This window comes from Coregonus lavaretus, assembly GCF_964263955.1.
Source record: "Coregonus lavaretus genome assembly, contig: HAP1_SCAFFOLD_1144, whole genome shotgun sequence".
Lineage (NCBI taxonomy): Eukaryota > Metazoa > Chordata > Actinopteri > Salmoniformes > Salmonidae > Coregonus > Coregonus lavaretus.
In genome coordinates, this window is record NW_028165236.1 from 112149 (window position 1) to 132198 (window position 20050).

At 42.0% G+C, this 20050-nt stretch overlaps 1 protein-coding gene and 1 long non-coding RNA gene across 2 annotated transcripts; both read right to left on the reverse strand.

The window, feature by feature from the left end:
• Positions 1-162: 162 nt before the first annotated feature.
• On the reverse strand, positions 163-18688 carry LOC311116092 (nicotinamide phosphoribosyltransferase). The gene is made up of 11 exons (XM_084191222.1): positions 18604-18688; positions 14843-14999; positions 9999-10102; positions 9673-9801; positions 7468-7626; positions 6323-6459; positions 3738-3963; positions 3351-3470; positions 2894-3034; positions 765-899; positions 163-580 (listed from the first exon to the last, which is right to left on the reverse strand). The coding sequence occupies exons 1-11, from the start codon at positions 18649-18651 to the stop codon at positions 467-469; spliced, it is 1470 nt and encodes a 489-aa protein (XP_084047348.1). The 5' UTR covers positions 18652-18688; the 3' UTR covers positions 163-466.
• On the reverse strand, positions 4191-6050 carry LOC311116093. Its single transcript, XR_014611367.1, has 4 exons — positions 5810-6050; positions 5569-5696; positions 5259-5360; positions 4191-4618 (listed from the first exon to the last, which is right to left on the reverse strand). It is a non-coding gene; the product is annotated as an uncharacterized lncRNA (long non-coding RNA).
• Positions 18689-20050: the final 1362 nt, after the last annotated feature.

Below are 20050 nucleotides of genomic sequence, written 5' to 3' on the forward strand. Positions count from 1 at the left end.
GAGGGAAAGGGTTGTTTTGTTCTTACAAATAAATGTTTGAGAATGTGACAATATCCTGGACATATGGCTCATGAACACAGAAGGGAAGCCTGCCTTCCCCGAATTCAACCATAGACAGAGACGATTTAAAATGGGCTTTCAGAAAAAGGAAAATATACATGATAAAATCAAAAAATTCAAGTTTAATTAATCTCAATAAAAGGTGCTTTTTATATAATTTCTCAATCATACATTTCTTAGTTTATATATTTTTAACATTGTGTAACATTGTTCTAATGAAGTGCTTTTAAGTCTCTCTCTCTCTCTCTCTCTCTCTCTCTCTCTCGCTCTCTCCCTCTCTCTCTCTCTCTCTGTCTCCAAGGACAACGTTAAGTGCTATTTGTTCTCATCCTAGTGGTCAGTGCTGTACAGGGAGGTAGAAGGGTTCCAGTCCTTTCTGCGTAGTATGTTGGAGCATGTACAGGCCTCAGTCTACAGACTCTTCCAGGTCACAGTCCCTGATCTTGGCGTTGTCTCTGACCTCATCAAATGTATACGTCTTCAGTATCACACCATTTCTGAAAACGGTGTGAAGCAGATCCTGGGGAAAGAAGACAGAGAGAAAGAGGAATAGAGAGTAAACTTATCAACTTTCAATTACAATATGACTTTAAAACAACTCCATAATAGTCCCCCCAAAAATATGTTTGCTTAAGCCTCAGAGAAAGAAAAACAAAAGGCTTTTATCTATGGTTTTAGGATGACCACTTGTTTAAATGGCTTACTGGACCGTATTCCTCCAGGGCCCCCTTCCCTTCCTCTAGGGTCATAAAGTCTCCTGTTGGTGTTCTGTGGAGTGACAGACGACCTTTCTTTGATCTTTTATTAGGGTCAGCAACAGGGTCCTTGAACACATTCAGCTGTAATTAAAAGAACATAATACAACAGTGGTCACCAACCATTTTCTGAGTCCAGATCACTTTCTGAGTCCAGATCACTTTCTAAGTCCAGATCACTTTCTGAGCAGATCATTTTGTGAGTCCAGATTACTTTGAGTCCAAATGCAAGCCGAGATCTACCATTCAGATTTATTTTCTTTACAAGACGTAAGCCTATGCAACATTAAACTATTACAAACAATACTGTAGTAATATAGGACTACTGGGTGATCTGAAAAGTCATAGTCAATCGATCAATAACATAATAATACTTTTAGTAAAAAATAAAAAATTCAATTCACAATCTGTAGAAGCAATGAGAATAGAAAGGTTCAGAACTTTTGTAAGACATCACAGTACAGTTGAAATATATATGGCAAATAGAAATTCTATATGGATGGTGTTAAGAGATAGATGGGAGGTGTTTAATGGAATTGAAGGATGGGACTAATAACAACTAACAACAAACAAAAACAAGATAACTAATAATGTAGGCACGCTGTGTCCATAATAAGTGTATGGGTTGTAGGTTGGGAGCTTTTGTGAAGGAGCACAGTTAGAAAGATATGGCAAACCGGATGGACATCATGAAAATGATCGGAGAGGTTGAGAGTAGAAGAAGTTCAGGAGAAAGAACAAACAAAGTGTTACTGCAGACACCGTAATCTGAGCCATCCGATCTGTTGTAATTACATCATGTAGGACTGATATATGATTGGAGGTTAACTTTACAGTAATACTATTGGTCAACATCTCAGATTTTGAATCCAAACAACTCAGATGCTATAAAGGTTCTTAGATTCATTGTCCCTTTCTCTTATTTGTGCCTGACCTGCGCTGGTGAGGTACCTACTCTCTCTCTCTCTCCCATGAGCTATGGGCCATGGCACAAGCCAGGGTTTCTCTCTCTCTCTCCCATGAGCTATGGGCCATGGCATAAGCCAGGGTTTCTTGGTCTCTCTCCCACTCTGACCATGTTTAGAATAATGCCTTGTAATGCTTGCTAATGCTTTGTAACTTCAGCTCATGCCTTTTATAATGTTATCATTCATTTTACAAAGTAATTAAATACACTTGTATTTAGAATTCCATTCTCATGACCATTCATTGATCTTCGTCAGCTAAATGCATAATACTTGATTGTACATGATTTAACTATAGTGTTCTTGCATATTGCTATTTATTTTACATTTTAGTCATTTAGCAGACGCTCTTATCCAGAGCGACTTACAGGAGCAATTAGGGTTAAGTGCCTTGCTCAAGGGCACATCGACAGATTTTAGAACCAGCGACCTTTCGGTTACTGGCACAACGCTCTTAACCACTAAGCTACCTGCCGCCCCATTTATCTTATGGAGTCAGATAATTCATTTTAATAGTCTAATTGCTAAGTCTTATTACGGATCGCGTGTGATGTATATATAATATGCTTACATATCAAATATTGGCCACTACAATAGTAATGAATTACAGTGTTATTACACAGGTATTAGAGCAGCTTCATATAAAGTGTTAACAAAGACTTGGGCTCTTTCCCAATTCATCTTTCCTCTCCTCCTCTTTCCTCTCCTCCTCTTTCCTCTCCTCCTCTCTCCTAGCCTCCTCTCTCCTAGCCTCCTCTCTCCTAGCCTCCTCGGAACGTATTGGATGAGAAGGACCGAGAGGAGGGAACCTGGATCTTCTAATCCAATGCTTTTTCGGAGGAAGCAATGAGAGAGGACACAAGGAATTGAGAACATATGAATTGAGAACAGATGAATTGAGAACAGATGAATTGAGAACAGATGAACTGAGAACAGATGAATTGAGAACAGATGAACTGAGAACAGATGAACTGAGAACAGATGAACTGAGAACAGATGAACTGAGAACATATTAACTGAGAACATATGAATTGAGAACAGATGAATTGAGAAATAATCATGAATTCACAACAATGTCCTCTCATGACAATGTCTGGACGTTCACTGACTCACCCCCAGTCCGTTGGTCACCACAAAGCTGCACTTGAAGCAGCAGCTGAGCAGGTCCCGGGTCAGTTTCTGGAGCAGGGCACCGCCCGACCCAAAGCCCACGTTCTCTACACTCCACCTGTGTTGCTTCATCCCCGCCACAATCTGAAGACGACAGAACACCCGAGGGGTGGGTCCAAGGTTATTTTACAGAACCAAGCCCTAATAATACTACTCATTTAAAAGCAGTGGATTCCATTCCAATCTTACCCGGAGAAGCCTGGAGTGGTTCAAAGCTTCCAAACCAGTCTGTCACACAATGGATTCAACTAATCCTAGTCTCCAGACTTTGCTTAGTTGAATCAAGTGTGTGGCTGACTGGTTGCAATGAGACTGGTTACAATAGAACCTTGGAACAACAGATAAGATTGGACCCCACTGGTAGGAGGGTCAGGTAGGCAGGTGAGTACAGTGAACCTACCTCCTGCAGTGTGTTGATGTCCACACCATCCCCCTGGATGACTCGGATGTAAGGGGGCAGCACCTTGTATCCTTTGCTGTTCTCTGTGGTGTGGAACTTCCTCCCTAAAATCTCCAACACCTTGGAATCAGCAAGTTGGTGAGAGACATGTTCATAGTCCTGCTCTCTCTTCAATGATTTGAATGTATTTATAATGAGCTGTTGACAGAAGACTTTAACATCATAATGGTCCTACACAGTGCCGGTGAGACCCAGGCCCTTTCTCCATTAGAACCAGAAAAACACTAGGACAAAAGAGAACTAAAGAGAACCAGGCCCGATGGTTCCACTACCGATGGACTGTTGTAAACTACTAGCGCTAGGTGATGCTTTATCTATCTTCTCTACCTTGAGGACAGTGTCTAAGGGGTCTCCTGAGTCTGGCCTGATGACCAGGGGTGCGTCCGCGCTGCGGGACTCGATGAGGCTCCTGAGGTCCTCTCCCCAGATCTTCTCACAGGCGTTGTAGATATCATAGCTGTCGCTGACGATGGACACGGGCACGTTGGGGAACTGCCTCACAATGTGCTCAAAGGCATCTTTCTCATGGTCCTTACCCCAGGCGGTGATGGTGCTGGCAATAAAATATTTATCCATAGGTAAGCAATACAGGAAATCACTTAAACTAAACCGTGACTACATGTGTTTGAGAAACACAGAAGAACAGTGTAGTACAACACAAAACTCAGAAGAGGGCGCTATATATCATGCTCTGAAAATGATACTGAGACTTGATTAGTTCTCTGGAATGAATTAAAAAGTTAAACCTACTTGTGACGGCCATGTACATACAAAATCAGTCAATTTCTACAGTGTGATTGCATGCTTTACCTCTAATCTGTGCTAATTGTGCTGTACCCGCTGTGTCTACCTGTGTCTCTGTGTTACCTGTGTCTTTGTGTTACCTGTGTCTCTGTGTTACCTGTGTCTCTGTGTTACCTGTGTCTCTGTGTTACCTGTGTCTCTGTGTTACCTGTGTCTCTGTGTCTACCTGTGTCTCTGTGTCTACCTGTGTCTCTGTGTTACCTGTGTCTCTGTGTTACCTGTGTCTCTGTGTTACCTGTGTCTCTGTGTTACCTGTGTCTCTGTGTCTACCTGTGTCTCTGTGTTACCTGTGTCTCTGTGTTACCTGTGTCTCTGTCTACCTGTGTCTCTGTGTTACCTGTGTCTCTGTGTCTCTGTGTTACCTGTGTCTCTGTGTTACCTGTGTCTCTGTGTTACCTGTGTCTCTGTGTCTCTGTGTCTACCTGTGTCTCTGTGTCTACCTGTGTCTCTGTGTCTACCTGTGTCTCTGTGTTACCTGTGTCTCTGTGTTACCTGTGTCTCTGTCTACCTGTGTCTCTGTGTCTACCTGTGTCTCTGTGTTACCTGTGTCTCTGTGTCTACCTGTGTCTCTGTGTCTCTGTGTTACCTGTGTCTCTGTGTTACCTGTGTCTCTGTCTACCTGTGTCTCTGTGTCTGTGTCTACCTGTGTCTCTGTGTCTACCTGTGTCTCTGTGTTACCTGTGTCTCTGTGTTACCTGTGTCTCTGTCTACCTGTGTCTCTGTGTCTCTGTGTCTACCTGTGTCTCTGTGTCTACCTGTGTCTCTGTGTTACCTGTGTCTCTGTGTCTACCTGTGTCTCTGTGTCTACCTGTGTCTCTGTGTCTACCTGTGTCTCTGTGTTACCTGTGTCTCTGTGTTACCTGTGTCTCCCTGTGTCTCTGTGTTACCTGTGTCTCTGTGTTACCTGTGTCTCTGTCTACCTGTGTCTCTGTGTTACCTGTGTCTCTGTGTCTCTGTGTTACCTGTGTCTCTGTGTTACCTGTGTCTCTGTGTTACCCGTGTCTCTGTTACCTGTGTCTCTGTCTACCTGTGTCTCTGTGTTACCTGTGTTACCTGTGTCTCTGTGTCTCTGTGTTACCTGTTTCTCTGTGTCTACCTGTGTCTCTGTGTTACCTGTGTCTCTGTGTTACCTGTGTCTCTGTCTACCTGTGTCTCTGTCTACCTGTGTCTCTGTGTCTACCTGTGTCTCTGTGTCTCTGTGTTACCTGTTTCTCTGTGTCTACCTGTGTCTCTGTGTCTACCTGTGTCTCTGTGTTACCTGTGTCTCTGTGTTACCGGTGTCTCTGTGTCTCTGTGTTACCTGTGTCTCTGTGTCTACCTGTGTCTCTGTGTCTACCTGTATCTCTGTGTCTACCTGTGTCTCTGTGTTACCTGTGTCTCTGTGTTACCTGTGTCTCTGTGTCTCTGTGTTACCTGTTTCTCTGTGTCTACCTGTGTCTCTGTGTTACCTGTGTCTCTGTGTTACCTGTGTCTCTGTGTTACCTGTGTCTCTGTCTACCTGTGTCTCTGTCTACGTGTCTCTGTGTTACCTGTGTCTCTGTGTTACCTGTGTCTCTGTGTTACCTGTGTCTCTGTTACCTGTGTCTATGTGTTACCTGTGTCTCTGTGTTACCTGTGTCTCTGTGTCTACCTGTGTCTCTGTGTCTACCTGTGTCTCTGTGTTACCTGTGTCTCTGTGTTACCTGTGTCACTGTGTTACCTGTGTATCTGTGTCTCTGTGTTACCTGTTTCTCTGTGTCTACCTGTGTCTCTGTGTTACCTGTGTCTCTGTGTTACCTGTGTCTCTGTGTTACCTGTGTCTCTGTCTACCTGTGTCTCTGTCTGCCTGTGTCTCTGTGTTACCTGTGTCTCTGTGTCTCTGTGTTACCTGTGTCTCTGTGTTACCTGTGTCTCTGTGTCTATCTGTGTCTCTGTGTCTACCTGTGTCTCTGTGTTACCTGTGTCTCTGTCTACCTGTGTCTCTGTCTACCTGTGTCACCTGTGTCTCTGTGTCTCTGTGTTACCTGTGTCTCTGTGTTACCTGTGTCTCTGTGTCTACCTGTGTCTCTGTGTCTACCTGTGTCTCTGTGTCTACCTGTGTCTCTGTGTTACCTGTGTCTCTGTGTTACCTGTGCTCTGCAGCTGGCACAGAGAAGCCGGGCACAGGGTCTTTGGTGCCGTAGTACTTCTTAATGACACAGATACCAGCCACCGTGTCTGTGCCTTTAAAGTTCACCAGGTGGGCAGACGCTCCGATGCCAGCGGTCTGAAACCAGACAAAAACATCACGACAGGAACAGCTAAACAGTATGGCATCAGAGGATGTGAAACTGAAAGTGTTTTTTTTATTACAAAGGGTGTGTTGGTAAATTCACTATGGAGTGCCAGAATGCGCTCAGAGTCTGCTCTGTAAATTCAGAGTGTTTCGCTCTCGGAGCGTTCAGCGCACACACTGGACGCTCTGGCCGAGGAGTAGGGCTGATCCGAGCATTCTGACCTCACAACGGCAGTCAAGCAGCCAAGCTAACTGGCTAAAGTTGGCTAGCTTGCTAGCTACTTCCAGACACAAATGAGAGAACACCTCACTCTGACCATTTTACTCACCCTAGCAGAGCTGGTTAGGCTGTTTTCATGTTGTCTAGAGCGTTGGTGACTGTAACTGTCCTGCTGGCAACAATTTAAGTTTTTTTGCAGACATTTACTGACACTGGCCATATTCAACGGGTGTTGAGCGTTCATAAATTAATCAGTTATTCTGCGCTCTGGCACACTCAGACGAGAGTCTCTGAAATCGGAGTAGATAGCCAGAGGGAATTTACGAACACACCCAAAGTGTTTTTGTGTAGAGGAAGGTTTCCCAAACTCGGTCCTTGGGCCCCCCCCCCCCCCCCCCCCCCCTGCGTGCACGTTTTGGTTTTCTGCCCTAACACTACACAGCTGATTCAAATAATCAAAGCCCAGGACCGAGTTTGGGAAACCTTGGCGTAGAGCAGTGTTTCTCAAACCTTTACTCTGGGACCCCCAGACATTTTACAATTTTGTTTTAGCCCTGAATTAGCCCACCTGACTTACCTGGTCAAGAGCTTGATGAATAGATAAAATACATGGAACGGCTGGGGTTCCCTGAGGAGAGGTTTGGGAAAGGGTCTTTGTTCGACCCCAGGTTGGGAAATCGTCAGGGACCTGCTCCATTATGCTATCCATATGTATGTTGTATGTACAGTGTGATGAATCCAACACTATTATCATAATGATCATTAATTACAGTAAGTACCTCTTGAGATGAGACTCCCCTGTAGCCAAAGTCATGCAGTTTATACTCCAGTTTGTCCAGGTTCCCTGACGTCTCCAGTAGATACCTGGCTAGGATCTTCTTCTGCTCTCTGGAGTTAGTCGCTACTGTAATGGGGTACCAGATCTGCACCAGGATGGTCTGAGAGAGGAAGAGAGGGAAGAGTTGGTGATGCTGGGGAAAGTACATCATGCACTTGAATCAGCGCTACTTACTACACAACATCTATAGATAAATACATTCAAGCACTTACAGGGGGACCATACTTGCGATCATAAGCAAGAATTTAAAGTTAAACAAGTTCTCACGCACAAAATGCATATCATCCAATTAAAATTGTCGATTTACTTGCATGTGACATAAATCTAAATTGTAGCTGGTCCCATCAGATAACATGGCACACGTTAGGCCTTTGCTAACCTCAACAGGTGGCAGTGATTACATCCTGGCACAACTTCTGCAGCCAATTAAAATCGTAGACGTAGTTGGACGTGTTCCAACACTTGTTCATGGAAGCATCCTTAACATACCTCAGTCCAACAGCACCTTCTGATCAATATGCAACTAGGCTATCATGTGTATTTGACTGACTGGTCAAATTACTCTCTGTGTAAAGTGCATAGTCCATGTACTTGTCGCAGATTTTGGCAAGGGTTTGAATCTCACATGAGTTCCCCCCCCCCCCCCGCCCCTTTGAAATGTAGAATTACATGTGTGTGATGGAAAGGGACGTAGCCTACAGCCAACAGCTTGAAAATGAAAAAGGAATTTAATTCCAGTCTTGCACACAAACACACTGCTATTGCCTGCATTATTATAATAATCCACTTCGTCACATGCGTTTTGAATCGAGCATCAAGGACCGGCATTGAACAGTTTTCTCCTCAACAAAAAAGCTTAATGCGAGGTGGACTCGAAATCACGGTTAAAAAATACTATCGATTACAAGTCAACTGTAGTGGAAGAATGAGAGAAGATGATACTCGCTGGCGTTGGAGCACAGCGTGACCCCTCAAACATGACTTATGACATTGTTTGGAAGGAAGACCATCTGAGGGCTATCACAGGAATCCAACACGCCTTATCTGTGCCAAGTTCAATAAAGAGACATTCTCATGGAAGTCCTGGGGTCACTGACGCCAAGACAGGTGTGACGACTGATGAAACGTGAATTAAATGTTACTGTGTGAATTCAATTATCGTCTTTGTTCCAAGAGCTGATAAAGAGCTGCACATTTTGATATGTCTTATTGCATTGTATGTTTTCTGGTTTATGTATTTTTTAAGTGACTGGATTGAAATTGTATATTCGTTTCGTCGTTTCTTTTTACGATGTACGTCGATAAACTTTCTTGTAAGGACCTCATTTATATTTTTTCCATAAAAGCAAATGGATGTGTGTGAAAATATAAACTTTTTTTTTTTACTTTGTCATGTATGCGAAAACGTGAAAATGTTGTCTAACTAGTAACCTAGTCAAGGATGCATCAGTGCAATATTGCCACACAACATTTTGTTACAGACCAATGATAAACCTTGAATTTGTAGGTTCAAAATAAGAAATGCCATTGGTTGGTGGATAGAAAATCTAATATCTTTGATAGGCTGCAGCAGAAGTTGTGCCAGGATGTAATCACTGTCACTTGGAGAGGTTTCATGCAAGTAAATCGTCTATTTTTAATTGGCGGATACTTTAAATGCGTGCTTATGTTTGCAAGTATGGCATCAGGCTCTTTTAGAAACCTTGCATTTTATTGTTGTTGTTTATGAGGAGTCTCTGCCTTGACACTTTCTACCATGAGCAAAATATAGATAGACAACAATGCACAAAGCATCTGTCCAAATGATGTTGTATCCTTTGGACATGTGCCAGATCTAAAAACAGTGCTGAACCATGACTCAAAGACGCTATGGTAATGTCATAGTGAAAAAGGGGGTCAGGCACCGACTAGAGGCCAGTAGCCTGGTCCCAGATCTGTTTGTGCTGTCTTGCCAACTCCTATGGTCATTGTCGCATGAGTTGGCAAGACAGCAAAGACAGATCTGGGACCAGGCTAAGACGCCATATTCAATTCAGTTCAATTCAATGGGCTTTATCGGCACGGGAAACATATGCTTACATTGACAAAGCAAGTGAAATAGATAATAAACAAAAGTGAAATGAACAATCAAACATTTCTGACTAACCTCCACCCAGTTGGTGAGCCAGTAGCATTCTGGGTCAGTACTCTCCACGGTGAAGAGGACATTACCCCTGGGGATCACACTACCCTCAGGGACTGCCTTGATTTCAATGGGCAGGTGGCCGTCATACTTCTGAAATACAAACACTCGGGGATCATTACTGTAGCATGATTAGACCACAGAACAACAGATGGTTTTGGTTTAAGATGAAGTAAGAACATTTATAAGAAAAGGTCCTTCAAAAACCAGGAAATCAAAACTATCACTAAAATATTACATGTAGCTCCTTTAACATGCAATACATATAAAAAAAACCTGCTGCCTAATACCTCCAGTATGTACTCCCAGCCCTTTTCGTTGAACACATCATCCTGAAAGTGTTCACGGTAAACTTCCTTTGCTTCTTTGATCTTATTTGGAGTCACCACCTTCCCTGGGAAGGTGAGAGATGAGAGATATGGGAAAGATGTAAATCACATAATTGTGAGAGGAAGCTGGGAAAGACAAATGTACAGTTGAAGTCGGAAGTTTACATACACTTAGGTTGGAGTCATGAAAAGTCATTTTTTCAACCACTCCACAAATTTCTTGTTAACAAACTATAGTTTTGGCAAGTCGGTTAGGACATCTACTTTGTGCATGACACAAGTCATTTTTCCAACAATGGTTTACAGACAGATTATTTCACTTATAATTCACTGTATCACAATTCCAGTGGGTCAGAAGTTTACATACACTAAGTTGACTGTGCCTTTAAACAGCTTGGAAAATTCCAGAAAATGATGTCATGGCTTTAGAAGCTTCTGATAGGCTAATTTACATCATTTGAGTCAATTGGAGATGTACCGGATGTATTTCAAGGCCTACCTTCAAACTCAGTGCCTCTTTGCTTGACATCATGGGAAAATCAAAAGAAATCCTTGGGAGCAATTTCCAAACGCCTGAAGGTACCACGTTCATCTGTACAAACAATAGTACGCAAGTATAAACACCATGGGACCACGCAACCGTCATACCGCTCAGGAAGGAGACGCGTTCTGTCTCCTAGAGATGAACGTACTTTGGTGCGAAAAGTGCAAATCAATCCCAGAACAACAGCAAAGGACCTTGTGAAGATGCTGGAGGAAACAGGTACAAAAGTATCTATATCCACAGTAAAACGAGTCCTATATCGACATAACCTGAAAGGCCGCTCAGCAAGGAAGAAGCCACTGCTCCAAAACCGCCATAAAAAAGCCAGACTACAGTTTGCAACTGCACATGGGGACGAAGATCGTACTTTTTGGAGTAATGTCCTCTGGTCTGATGAAACAAAAATAGAACTGTTTGGCCATAATGACCATCGTTACGTTTGGAAGAAAAAGAGGTTTGCTTGCAAGCCGAAGAACACCATCCCAACCGTGAAGCACTGGGGTGGCAGCATCATACTGTGGGAGTGCTTTGCTGCAGGAGAGACTGGTGCACTTCACAAAATAGATGGCATCATGAGGAAGGAAAATTATGTGGATATATTGAAGCAACATCTCAAGACATCAGTCAGGAAGTTAATCCCAAATGGGTCTTCCAAATGGACAATGACCCCAAGCATACTTCCAAAGTTGTGGCAAAATGGCTTAAGGACAACAAAGTCAAGGTATTGGAGTGTCCATCACAAAGCCCTGACCTCAATCCTATAGAACAGGGGTGTCAAACGTCCGGCCCGCAAACGGGTTTAATCCGGCCCGCGAGATGATTTTGAAAAAAATAAAAAATAAAATAATAATAATAATAATTTTGTAAAGTATAAAAATGCACTGCAATTTTTCAATAAAATAAACTGCTGTTCCAATTGCGTCCACTGGATGGCGCAATAGCAATTGTGTTAAGCAAGCAAACTGTTTATACCGGGGCAGAGCAAGTAGGTCAAGCACGTGCAGCCAATGAGCTACTTTGTTTTGCCCGCGATATTTATTACGGCTTCTACTTTTAACATTATGTCACGGTTTCGGCCGAGGCTGCTCCTCCTCCTTGTTCGGGCAGGCTTCGGCGTTCGCCGTCCCCGGAGTATTACCTGCCACCGCTCTATGTTTCTGTGTTTGATTGCTTTTGTCTGTCTGTCACACCTGTGTCTGTTTGAGTGTTGATTATGTGTCTTATAAGTTCCTTGTTTTGCTCTATGGTAATTGTGTGTTGTTATTTTTCCGTTGCCTCTTGGATATGATACGTGTTTGTTTTCCGTATAATTTTTCTATGTTTAGTGTTTTACGCGTGTGCGTAATTGTCCCTCGCCTCTTCGTGTTATCGAGGTCGGGGTTTATACTATTGCATTTTAGACTATTAAAAGTCTTGTTGGACTAAACCTCTGCTTCCTGCGCTTGACTCCTCCACCACATCCACAACGGTTTTATGACACATTATGTACTTTGGCACCCTCATTGCCCCAATATGTCTCTGTCAAAAAAGAGAAAAGTGGACGCAGAGTGCAGAGTGTTCCAAGAAAAATGGTCATCCTATTTATTCACGGAATTGAATGGGAAAGCTGTATGTTTGGTGGGTTCAGTAAAAGTAAAGTAATTTATTGCGTTTTCGGTTGCAATTGATGAAAGCACGGACATTACAGATGTTGCACAACTGGCCATTTTCATCCGCGGAGTTGATGACACATTGACCGTCACCGAGGAGTTCGTGGAGTTGGTGCCGATGACAGATACAACGACAGCAGCTGATATTTTTACCGCACTCGTCGGCGTGCTGGACAGGGTCGGAGTGGACTGGTCCCGCGCTGTCAGCCTGGCTACAGATGGTGCGCCCTCAATGATCGGGAAAAAAGCAGGCGTTGTGACAAAGTTCAGAGAGAAAGTGCAATCTGCAAATGGAGGACGTGATTTTTTGACTTTTCACTGTATTTTGCACCAGGAGGCTTTGTGTTGCAAGTCATTAAAGATGGATAACGTCATGAAGGTGGTCATCCAAACTGTTAATTTCATCCGATCCAGAAGCCTGAATCACCGTCAGTTTGACAGCCTTCTCAGAGAGAAAGACCACATCTATGGCCTGCCATACCACACTGAGGTAAGATGGTTAAGCCGAGGTGCTGTGCTGAGGCGTTTCTTTGATTTACGAGAAGAAATTGAACAGTTCATGGAAGAAAAGGGCAAACCAGTGTTAGAATTTCATTCCGCAGAATGGATGCAGGACCTTGCATTTATGGTGGATGTTACAGAGCACCTGAATAACTTGAACAAACAGCTGCAAGGGCGCAACAAAGTTGTCACGCAGTATTATGACAGCATACGTTCTTTCAAGTTGAAGCTGTCATTGTGGGAGACGCAACTTGCCGGTGGTGATGCAGCTCACTTCCCCTGTCTGAAAAATTTATGCGCGACCCAACATGTGGCAGACATGAAGCGGTTCAAAGATAAAATAACGGGACTGTTACGGGAGTTTGAGCAACGCTTTCAGATTTATGTTTATATGTTTTTATGTTGATGTGCTATTGTTTTTAATTGATTTTATTTTATTTGTATATTTAACCTATTCTTGACTCTGTGGTTCTTGCACTTGTTTGGGGAACAGGATTTCATTATTTTTATCTACATTTCTGCCTGAGAAATGACACCCTGATATAGTTCTGTGATCTGTGATATACTTCTGTGAATCACTGAGGCATTGTGTGTTTGTGTGTTCTTTGTCCTCAGAACTTTCAAATAACTTGAGGTGTTTTATGATTAATAGTGATGTTGTGCTTTTGGACACTGTCCTCAGGCTCCAGCTTTATGTTTATATGTTTTTATGTTGATGTGCTATTGTTTTTAATTGATTTTATTTTATTTGTATATTTAACCTATTATTGACTCTGTGGTTCTTGCACTTGTTTGGGGAACAGGATTTCATTATTTTTATCTACATTTCTGCCTGAGAAATGACACCCTGATATGGTTCTGTGATCTGTGAAACAGTTCTGTTAATCACTGAGGCATTGTGTGTTTGTGTGTTCTTTTTCTTTAGAATTTTCAAATAAACTTGACGTGTTTTATGATTAATAGTGATGTTGTGCTTGTACTATTTTGGACACACTGTCCTCAGGCTCCAGCTTTATGTTGTATGTTGATCGTATTAAAACAAAGAAAACAATCTGAAGTTGTTGTTTTTATGTTATATATACCATGATTTTTCCGGTCCGGCCCACTTGGGAATAGATTTTCCTCCATGTGGCCCCTGAGCTAAAATGAGTTTGACACCCCTGCTATAGAACATGTGTGGGCAGAACTGAAAAAGCGTGTGCGAGCAAGGAGGCCTACAAACCTGACTCAGTTACACCAGCTCTGTCAGAAGGAATGGGCCAAAATTCACCCAACTTATTGTGGGAAGCTTGTGGAAGGCTACCCGAAACGTTTGACCCAAGTTAAACAATTTAAAGGCAATGCTACCAAATACTAATTGAGTGTGTGTAAACCTCTGACCCACTGGGAATGTGATGAAAGAAATAAAAGCTCAAATAAATCATTCTCTCTACTATTATTCTGACATTTCACATTCTTAAAATAAAGTGGTGATCCTAACTGACCTAAGACAGGGAATTTTTATTAGGATTAAATGTCAGGAACTGTGAAAAACTGAGTTTAAATGTATTTGACTAAGGTGTATGTAAACTTCTGACTTCAACTGTAAATTAAGAATAAGACAGTAAAAGTTGTGTACTAGTGGTGTACTAGGTGTGTACTAGTGGTGTACTAGGTGTGTACTAGTGGTGTACTAGGTGTGTACTAGTGGTGTACTTGAGGTGTACTAGGTGTGTACTAGTGGTGTACTAGTAGTGTACTAGAGGTGTACTAGGTGTGTACTAGGTGTGTACTAGTGGTGTACTAGTGGTGTACTAGAGGTGTACTAGATGTGTACTAGTGGTGTACTAGAGGTGTACTAGGTGTGTACTAGTGGTGTACTAGTGGTGTACTAGGTGTGTACTAGTGGTGTACTAGAGGTGTACTAGATGTGTACTAGTGGTGTACTAGTGGTGTACTAGAGGTGTACTAGGTGTGTACTAGTGGTGTACTAGTGGTGTACTAGGTGTGTACTAGGTGTGTACTAGTGGTGTACTAGAGGTGTACTAGAGGTGTACTTGATGCTGTTCTTTTTCATGGTCCTTCGAGCGGAATGGTCAATTTAGTAATAGTAAGAATGATATTTGTCTTACCTTTCAGATACTTATGAAGGATATACTGAAGTCCATAAAATACAGTTTCATCATATTTCACTTTCTGAATCTTAGTGGATTGTGTTTTCTTTGCCCGACACTCGAAGTAGGAGTAAACCTTGCTGGTGTTAGGAGGGTACTGCTTGTAATGTGTGACCTGAAATAACATTATAGAAATACAGTTAATGACAATTATAACCTGGTTGGTTCCAGCCCTGAATGCTGATTGGCTGACCACTGTGGTATATCGGACACTATACCACGGGTATGACAAAACATATATTTTTACTGCTCTAATTACATTGGTAACCACTTTATAATAGCAATAAGGCCCGAGGAGGTGTGAAATATGGCCAATATACCACGGGCTCCTCTGGCCTTATTGCTTAATTATACCACAGCATTGTCGAATACTCATTTTTGATTATGAACAGTGTCGACGAGTGTCCTGACGAGAAGGCACTATGCCAGGCAAAATTGGGCATCATCAGCTCATTTTTATGGATGTATCCAAATTAATGTCAATAGAAAACAGCTTAAACAAATGCAAATGCAGCTACTTTGCTGTTATTCTGGCTGCAGAGGTCGTCACTGTGTTAGACGTAGCTAGTTGGCTAGCTAGCAAGCAAGGGATAAGAACGTTGGGAACATATAGAATGAACAACTAGGTTGCACCCTTAAATATAGAACTGATCGAACGAACAACTGGGTCGCGTCTCTAGCAACCAAAATATGAAAAGTATGATTTTGCTTATAAAAATACAAATATCAACGGGCAAAAAATGTATTCTGCTGATACATTTGTGCTTTAGTGTTGTTTTCTTTGGTAACTGTGGAATAAGCGGGATAAACACCTCCATTCTGTATATTACCTTGGAAAAATGTACTCTGCAAAGGGATGAGGCGGACATCGGCCATTATTTCCAAGGTAATGTACAGAACGTCACTAATTTGACAATCCTGAAACTTCATGGTCTCACACACACTTAACATCAACTGTCCCTCCAACCTGCTTTACATTATGTAGAAATGTACAATCAGAAGAAAACATGCAGATATCTGTACAGGTGTATAATAAACAGGAAGCAGATGTGTCTAAGAGCGTTGTGCCAGTAACCGAAAGGTCGCTGGTTCTAATCCCCGAGCCGACTAGGTGAAAAATCTGTCGATGTGCCCTTGAGCAAGGCACTTAACCCTAATTGCTCATGTAAGTCGCTCTGTATAAGAGCGTCTGCTAAATGACTAAAATGTAAATGTAATGTGTAATATTTGCTACTGAGATTATTTGGGGACTTGTCATCAAAAATCTGCAGTTTCCAGCAGGTGTGTAAAATTTTCTCCTTTGCCCTGGAGAAAAATAACCTTACTGTTGGTTAAATAAACGGGCCCAGATGATGTTAGGATATTTGTTTTATTACATAACCAGCCCACTCTTCCTCTGCATGCTCTGTGCTAGTGACCTTTGGTATCACTGGCAGCAACGGTCTCCTACCCTTTTCTTCACCCCTTTTCACCCTGATGAATTTAAACTCTAAATGTCACCCAGTTATACCCTGTCTCTGACCTACTCTGCTCCTGCTCTGTGGGACCTGACTGAGTACTGTCCCAGCAAAAGCATAAACAGATGCAAGACAGGATCTGAAAACTATTGACAACATGACCATTCTTGTGATAGTACAGATGTAGGATCTTAATTTGGTCACCCTGTTGTTGCAGGAAATGTCCTGCACAGCAGAAAATGCAAACTTCTGGTGTATATTCAAGGTTTAAAAAGGCTTCTAAAGGCTTTTAATTTCAAAAAATGTATCAACCCCTACTAAACTGTCCATTAATTATAATCCACACAATAATTCACATTTCCTGTTGCAGCAGGATTATTTCCATTATTAATCATTAATATCATACACCTGTATGCCAAAGAAACTGTCTGTATGCTATTTATAATATATACAGCACAAGGTAGTCAAAGAAGGTGTTCTCTCCAAAGCTCCTTGTTTCTGATCAGCAGCTCCAAAAGCAACAGCATTTATTGTGAATGTGAGGTGAACTGTGGAGACCATTGTGTCCACTTCTTAAAGGAGAAGTTTCCTTTTTTACAATCTCAATTTGTTTTGTTATAGAAGGGTCCAGACATATTTTTTGTGATTTGAAATGTTTTTGAGAAACTTACCCCCAGCAAATCACTTCCTCATCCTTGTTGTGTAGTATGGGGACCACCGCGAAAACATGAACAAATGTTCCAAAACACCAAAATATGTCCTTTTAGAAATGGCAAAGGTCTTTAGATGTTGTACACCTGAAATTGTGTCATTACGAACTTTATCTGTAATGTTGTATTCCCTTTTGTGCGACTCGAGACGTTTGCCCTATCCAGCTGTTCCATTCTCAGTGTAGCCTGCTGCTACAGGTAACTACCAAAATAATGGAAACACCAACATAAAGTGTCTTAATAGCACGTTGGGCCACCACGAGCCACCAGAACAGCTTCAATGTGCTTCATGTGTGAAAGCACTCCATACTTTCAGTATCCATTGGATCCAGCATTTACTCAAGTGTTTCCTTTATTTTGGCAGTTACCTGTAGATTGGGTAGAGGTATTGCTATAATGTTGCAGATAAAGTTCAGAATTACAAAAATGTAATGTGTACAACATCTAAAGGCCTGCATCACTATACTGAGATCTTTGCTGTTTCTAAAATGAGTTATTTGGGTGTTTTTGGAGCCTTTGTTCATGTTTCCTCGGGTCCCCCATACTACACAATGAGGATGAGGAAGTGATTTGCTGTTTGGGGTAAGTTTCTCAAAAACGTGAAATCACACAAAAGGTGTCTGGACACCTCCTTTAATCCCTTCAAAAAGTATAACAGCTTGTTTCAGTAGTTTATATCAATAAGTCTGTTGCCAAGCCAACTTCTGTCTAACTGGCATCAATAAAAAAGTGATTGTTTTGGAAATAAACCTCTCCTAAAGGTACTCTCAGTTTGTCACGTCTGAGGCAGCTCTTGACCGCATAAAACAGAACTACTCGACAGTCCAGTGAGCATATCAGGCCTTGAAATCCAAGGGCAGATTAAATCCTTGTCCTCAATGGCAACAAGTCTAAACGGATATTGAAGAATCTAACTGAGCATATGGTTCATAAACTATTATAGCCAACATCAGGTCATAACAATGTATCACCATCTCTATAAAGTATGTAGCTGGGTGTGGTTCCCGCTATTCCTGTGATTTATTACAAGGATACACTGTAACAAGGTGCAGCTGCAGCCTGACCCTTTACTTTTAGTATGACATATTAATTAAATGTACTACAGCCACTATGTTAAAAGACATGGGAATAAAAAAATGAAAAGAAAAGACAAAAACCCACTGATAAAATGTAGACCTGGGTTTTATGATTTATTGCAGCTTTGCATAAAGACCATCATGTTTCACTGTAAACAGAAAGCAATGGGAATTACTTTCATTTTCGTTTCTGATTATGCGATACCATTATATTACCTTCCAATATAATGGACTCTTATAATATTATTCAGACTTCAGGAGACCATAGAAGGTGATCACAGAACTCAGATATAATACTGTAGCAGGTCTGTTTATCATAGATGATTTGGCTTAGCTGGCTGTGGTTACATTATACCTTCAAATATCCACACAAATAAATTACAACCACCACAGACTTAAGACATTTCAAGAGACATAGTCCTAGGTATAATACTGTCGCTAACTATTGCGTAAACCCAGTGCATAATGTCACTCACCTTGTATGAATCGGTAGCCAGCAGAAAGTTGAATTCTCCGTGCTCCATGTTCCCCTCGTGACTGAGTCGCAGCTGTCAGTTTGGTCGAATCTGGGCGCTGAAGGGCGGGGACACGCAGCCACGCGCTGTCGAATGGAGGAGGACGTACAAAAGGGGTACAAAGTACAAATGGAGATGAAGAGGCGAAGCGAGAGGGTTGACTCCGCCCAAAATATGTCCGCGCGAAAATAAGCATTAAGCAGACCAAGTGAGGAGTTTTTGTATGGTGAGGCAATGAGAGAGAATCAAATTTGGTCAAACTAAGTGAATTTCTATTTTGATAGGTGAGGCTTATTTGATCGAATATAAGTTTCATAATGCTTAGGTTTCGAGTGTACTGAGTTGTGACCCGTTGTTCACATGCGTATCTGCCCTCATTAATACGTGTCACATATCAGTTTGCAAACAATGTAAAAACATGTAAAAAAAATAATTGAGTTAATAAAGCTGCATACAAACTTGGTCTCTGTTTTGCTTTCTTGAGTAAGGCAGCTCCAAAATGCAGGTGTTTTAGCCTAGCTCAGTGCTTTCTGTGGTGGTGGGGCAGCCAGCGGAACATAAGGAGCCTATGGGTTGGTAATGTTCTCTAGTTGCGCCGTGATTGGCTCAGTGTTCTGTCACTCATGGGGACACTATGTCACTGCAAAATCTAAGGGTAGAGCTCGAAAATTCAAGCCCCTTGGGTGCTGCCATAGAGTAACATTAGAAGTGCCCATCCAAGAAGGCTCAAGGTCATTGGCCACAGATAAAATGACGTCAAATCACGTTATATCTACCGTAGCTTTGATTGGACTGATCATGTCAACATCATACTTTCAAAATCTTAGCTAGCAAGCTAGCAGTCATCATCATGAATCAAGTCGACAATCTACTGGCAATTGCTTTTTAAATGTTGTCATATGAAGAGAAATTATGAAGAGAAATTATAGATAAAACATATCGGTGCTCATCGGCCATTGGACATAAACATTACACAACAAGTTGGAAATCGCAAATTCAACAATGAGTGGTTTGGAAGAAATCAGTGGCTAACTGCAAGCATTGCAAAGCAATCACTAGCCTGCTATTCAGTGGAGAGGGTGTGTGGTCCCAAGTCTGGGTTTAAGGGTCTCTTTTCCAAGCTTAAAAGGATAAACATTGGCCATTCTGTCAATCCAGCATTACTTCTGCCGCGCAAAATAGAAACTCAGAACTGGGAAGTCTGACTTCAGTGAGTTCAAGACAACTGGGAACTCAGAAAAAAATGAGCTCCGACTGGGAAAATACATTTTGAACGGTCATCCAGCTCGGAATTGCAAGTCGGGAACTCAGTCCTTTTTCTAGAGCTCCGACCTGAAATCACTGACGTCATCATGATTCAACCTTGTTTTTTTTCAGAGTTCCCAGTTGTCTTGAAAGCACCATAAAT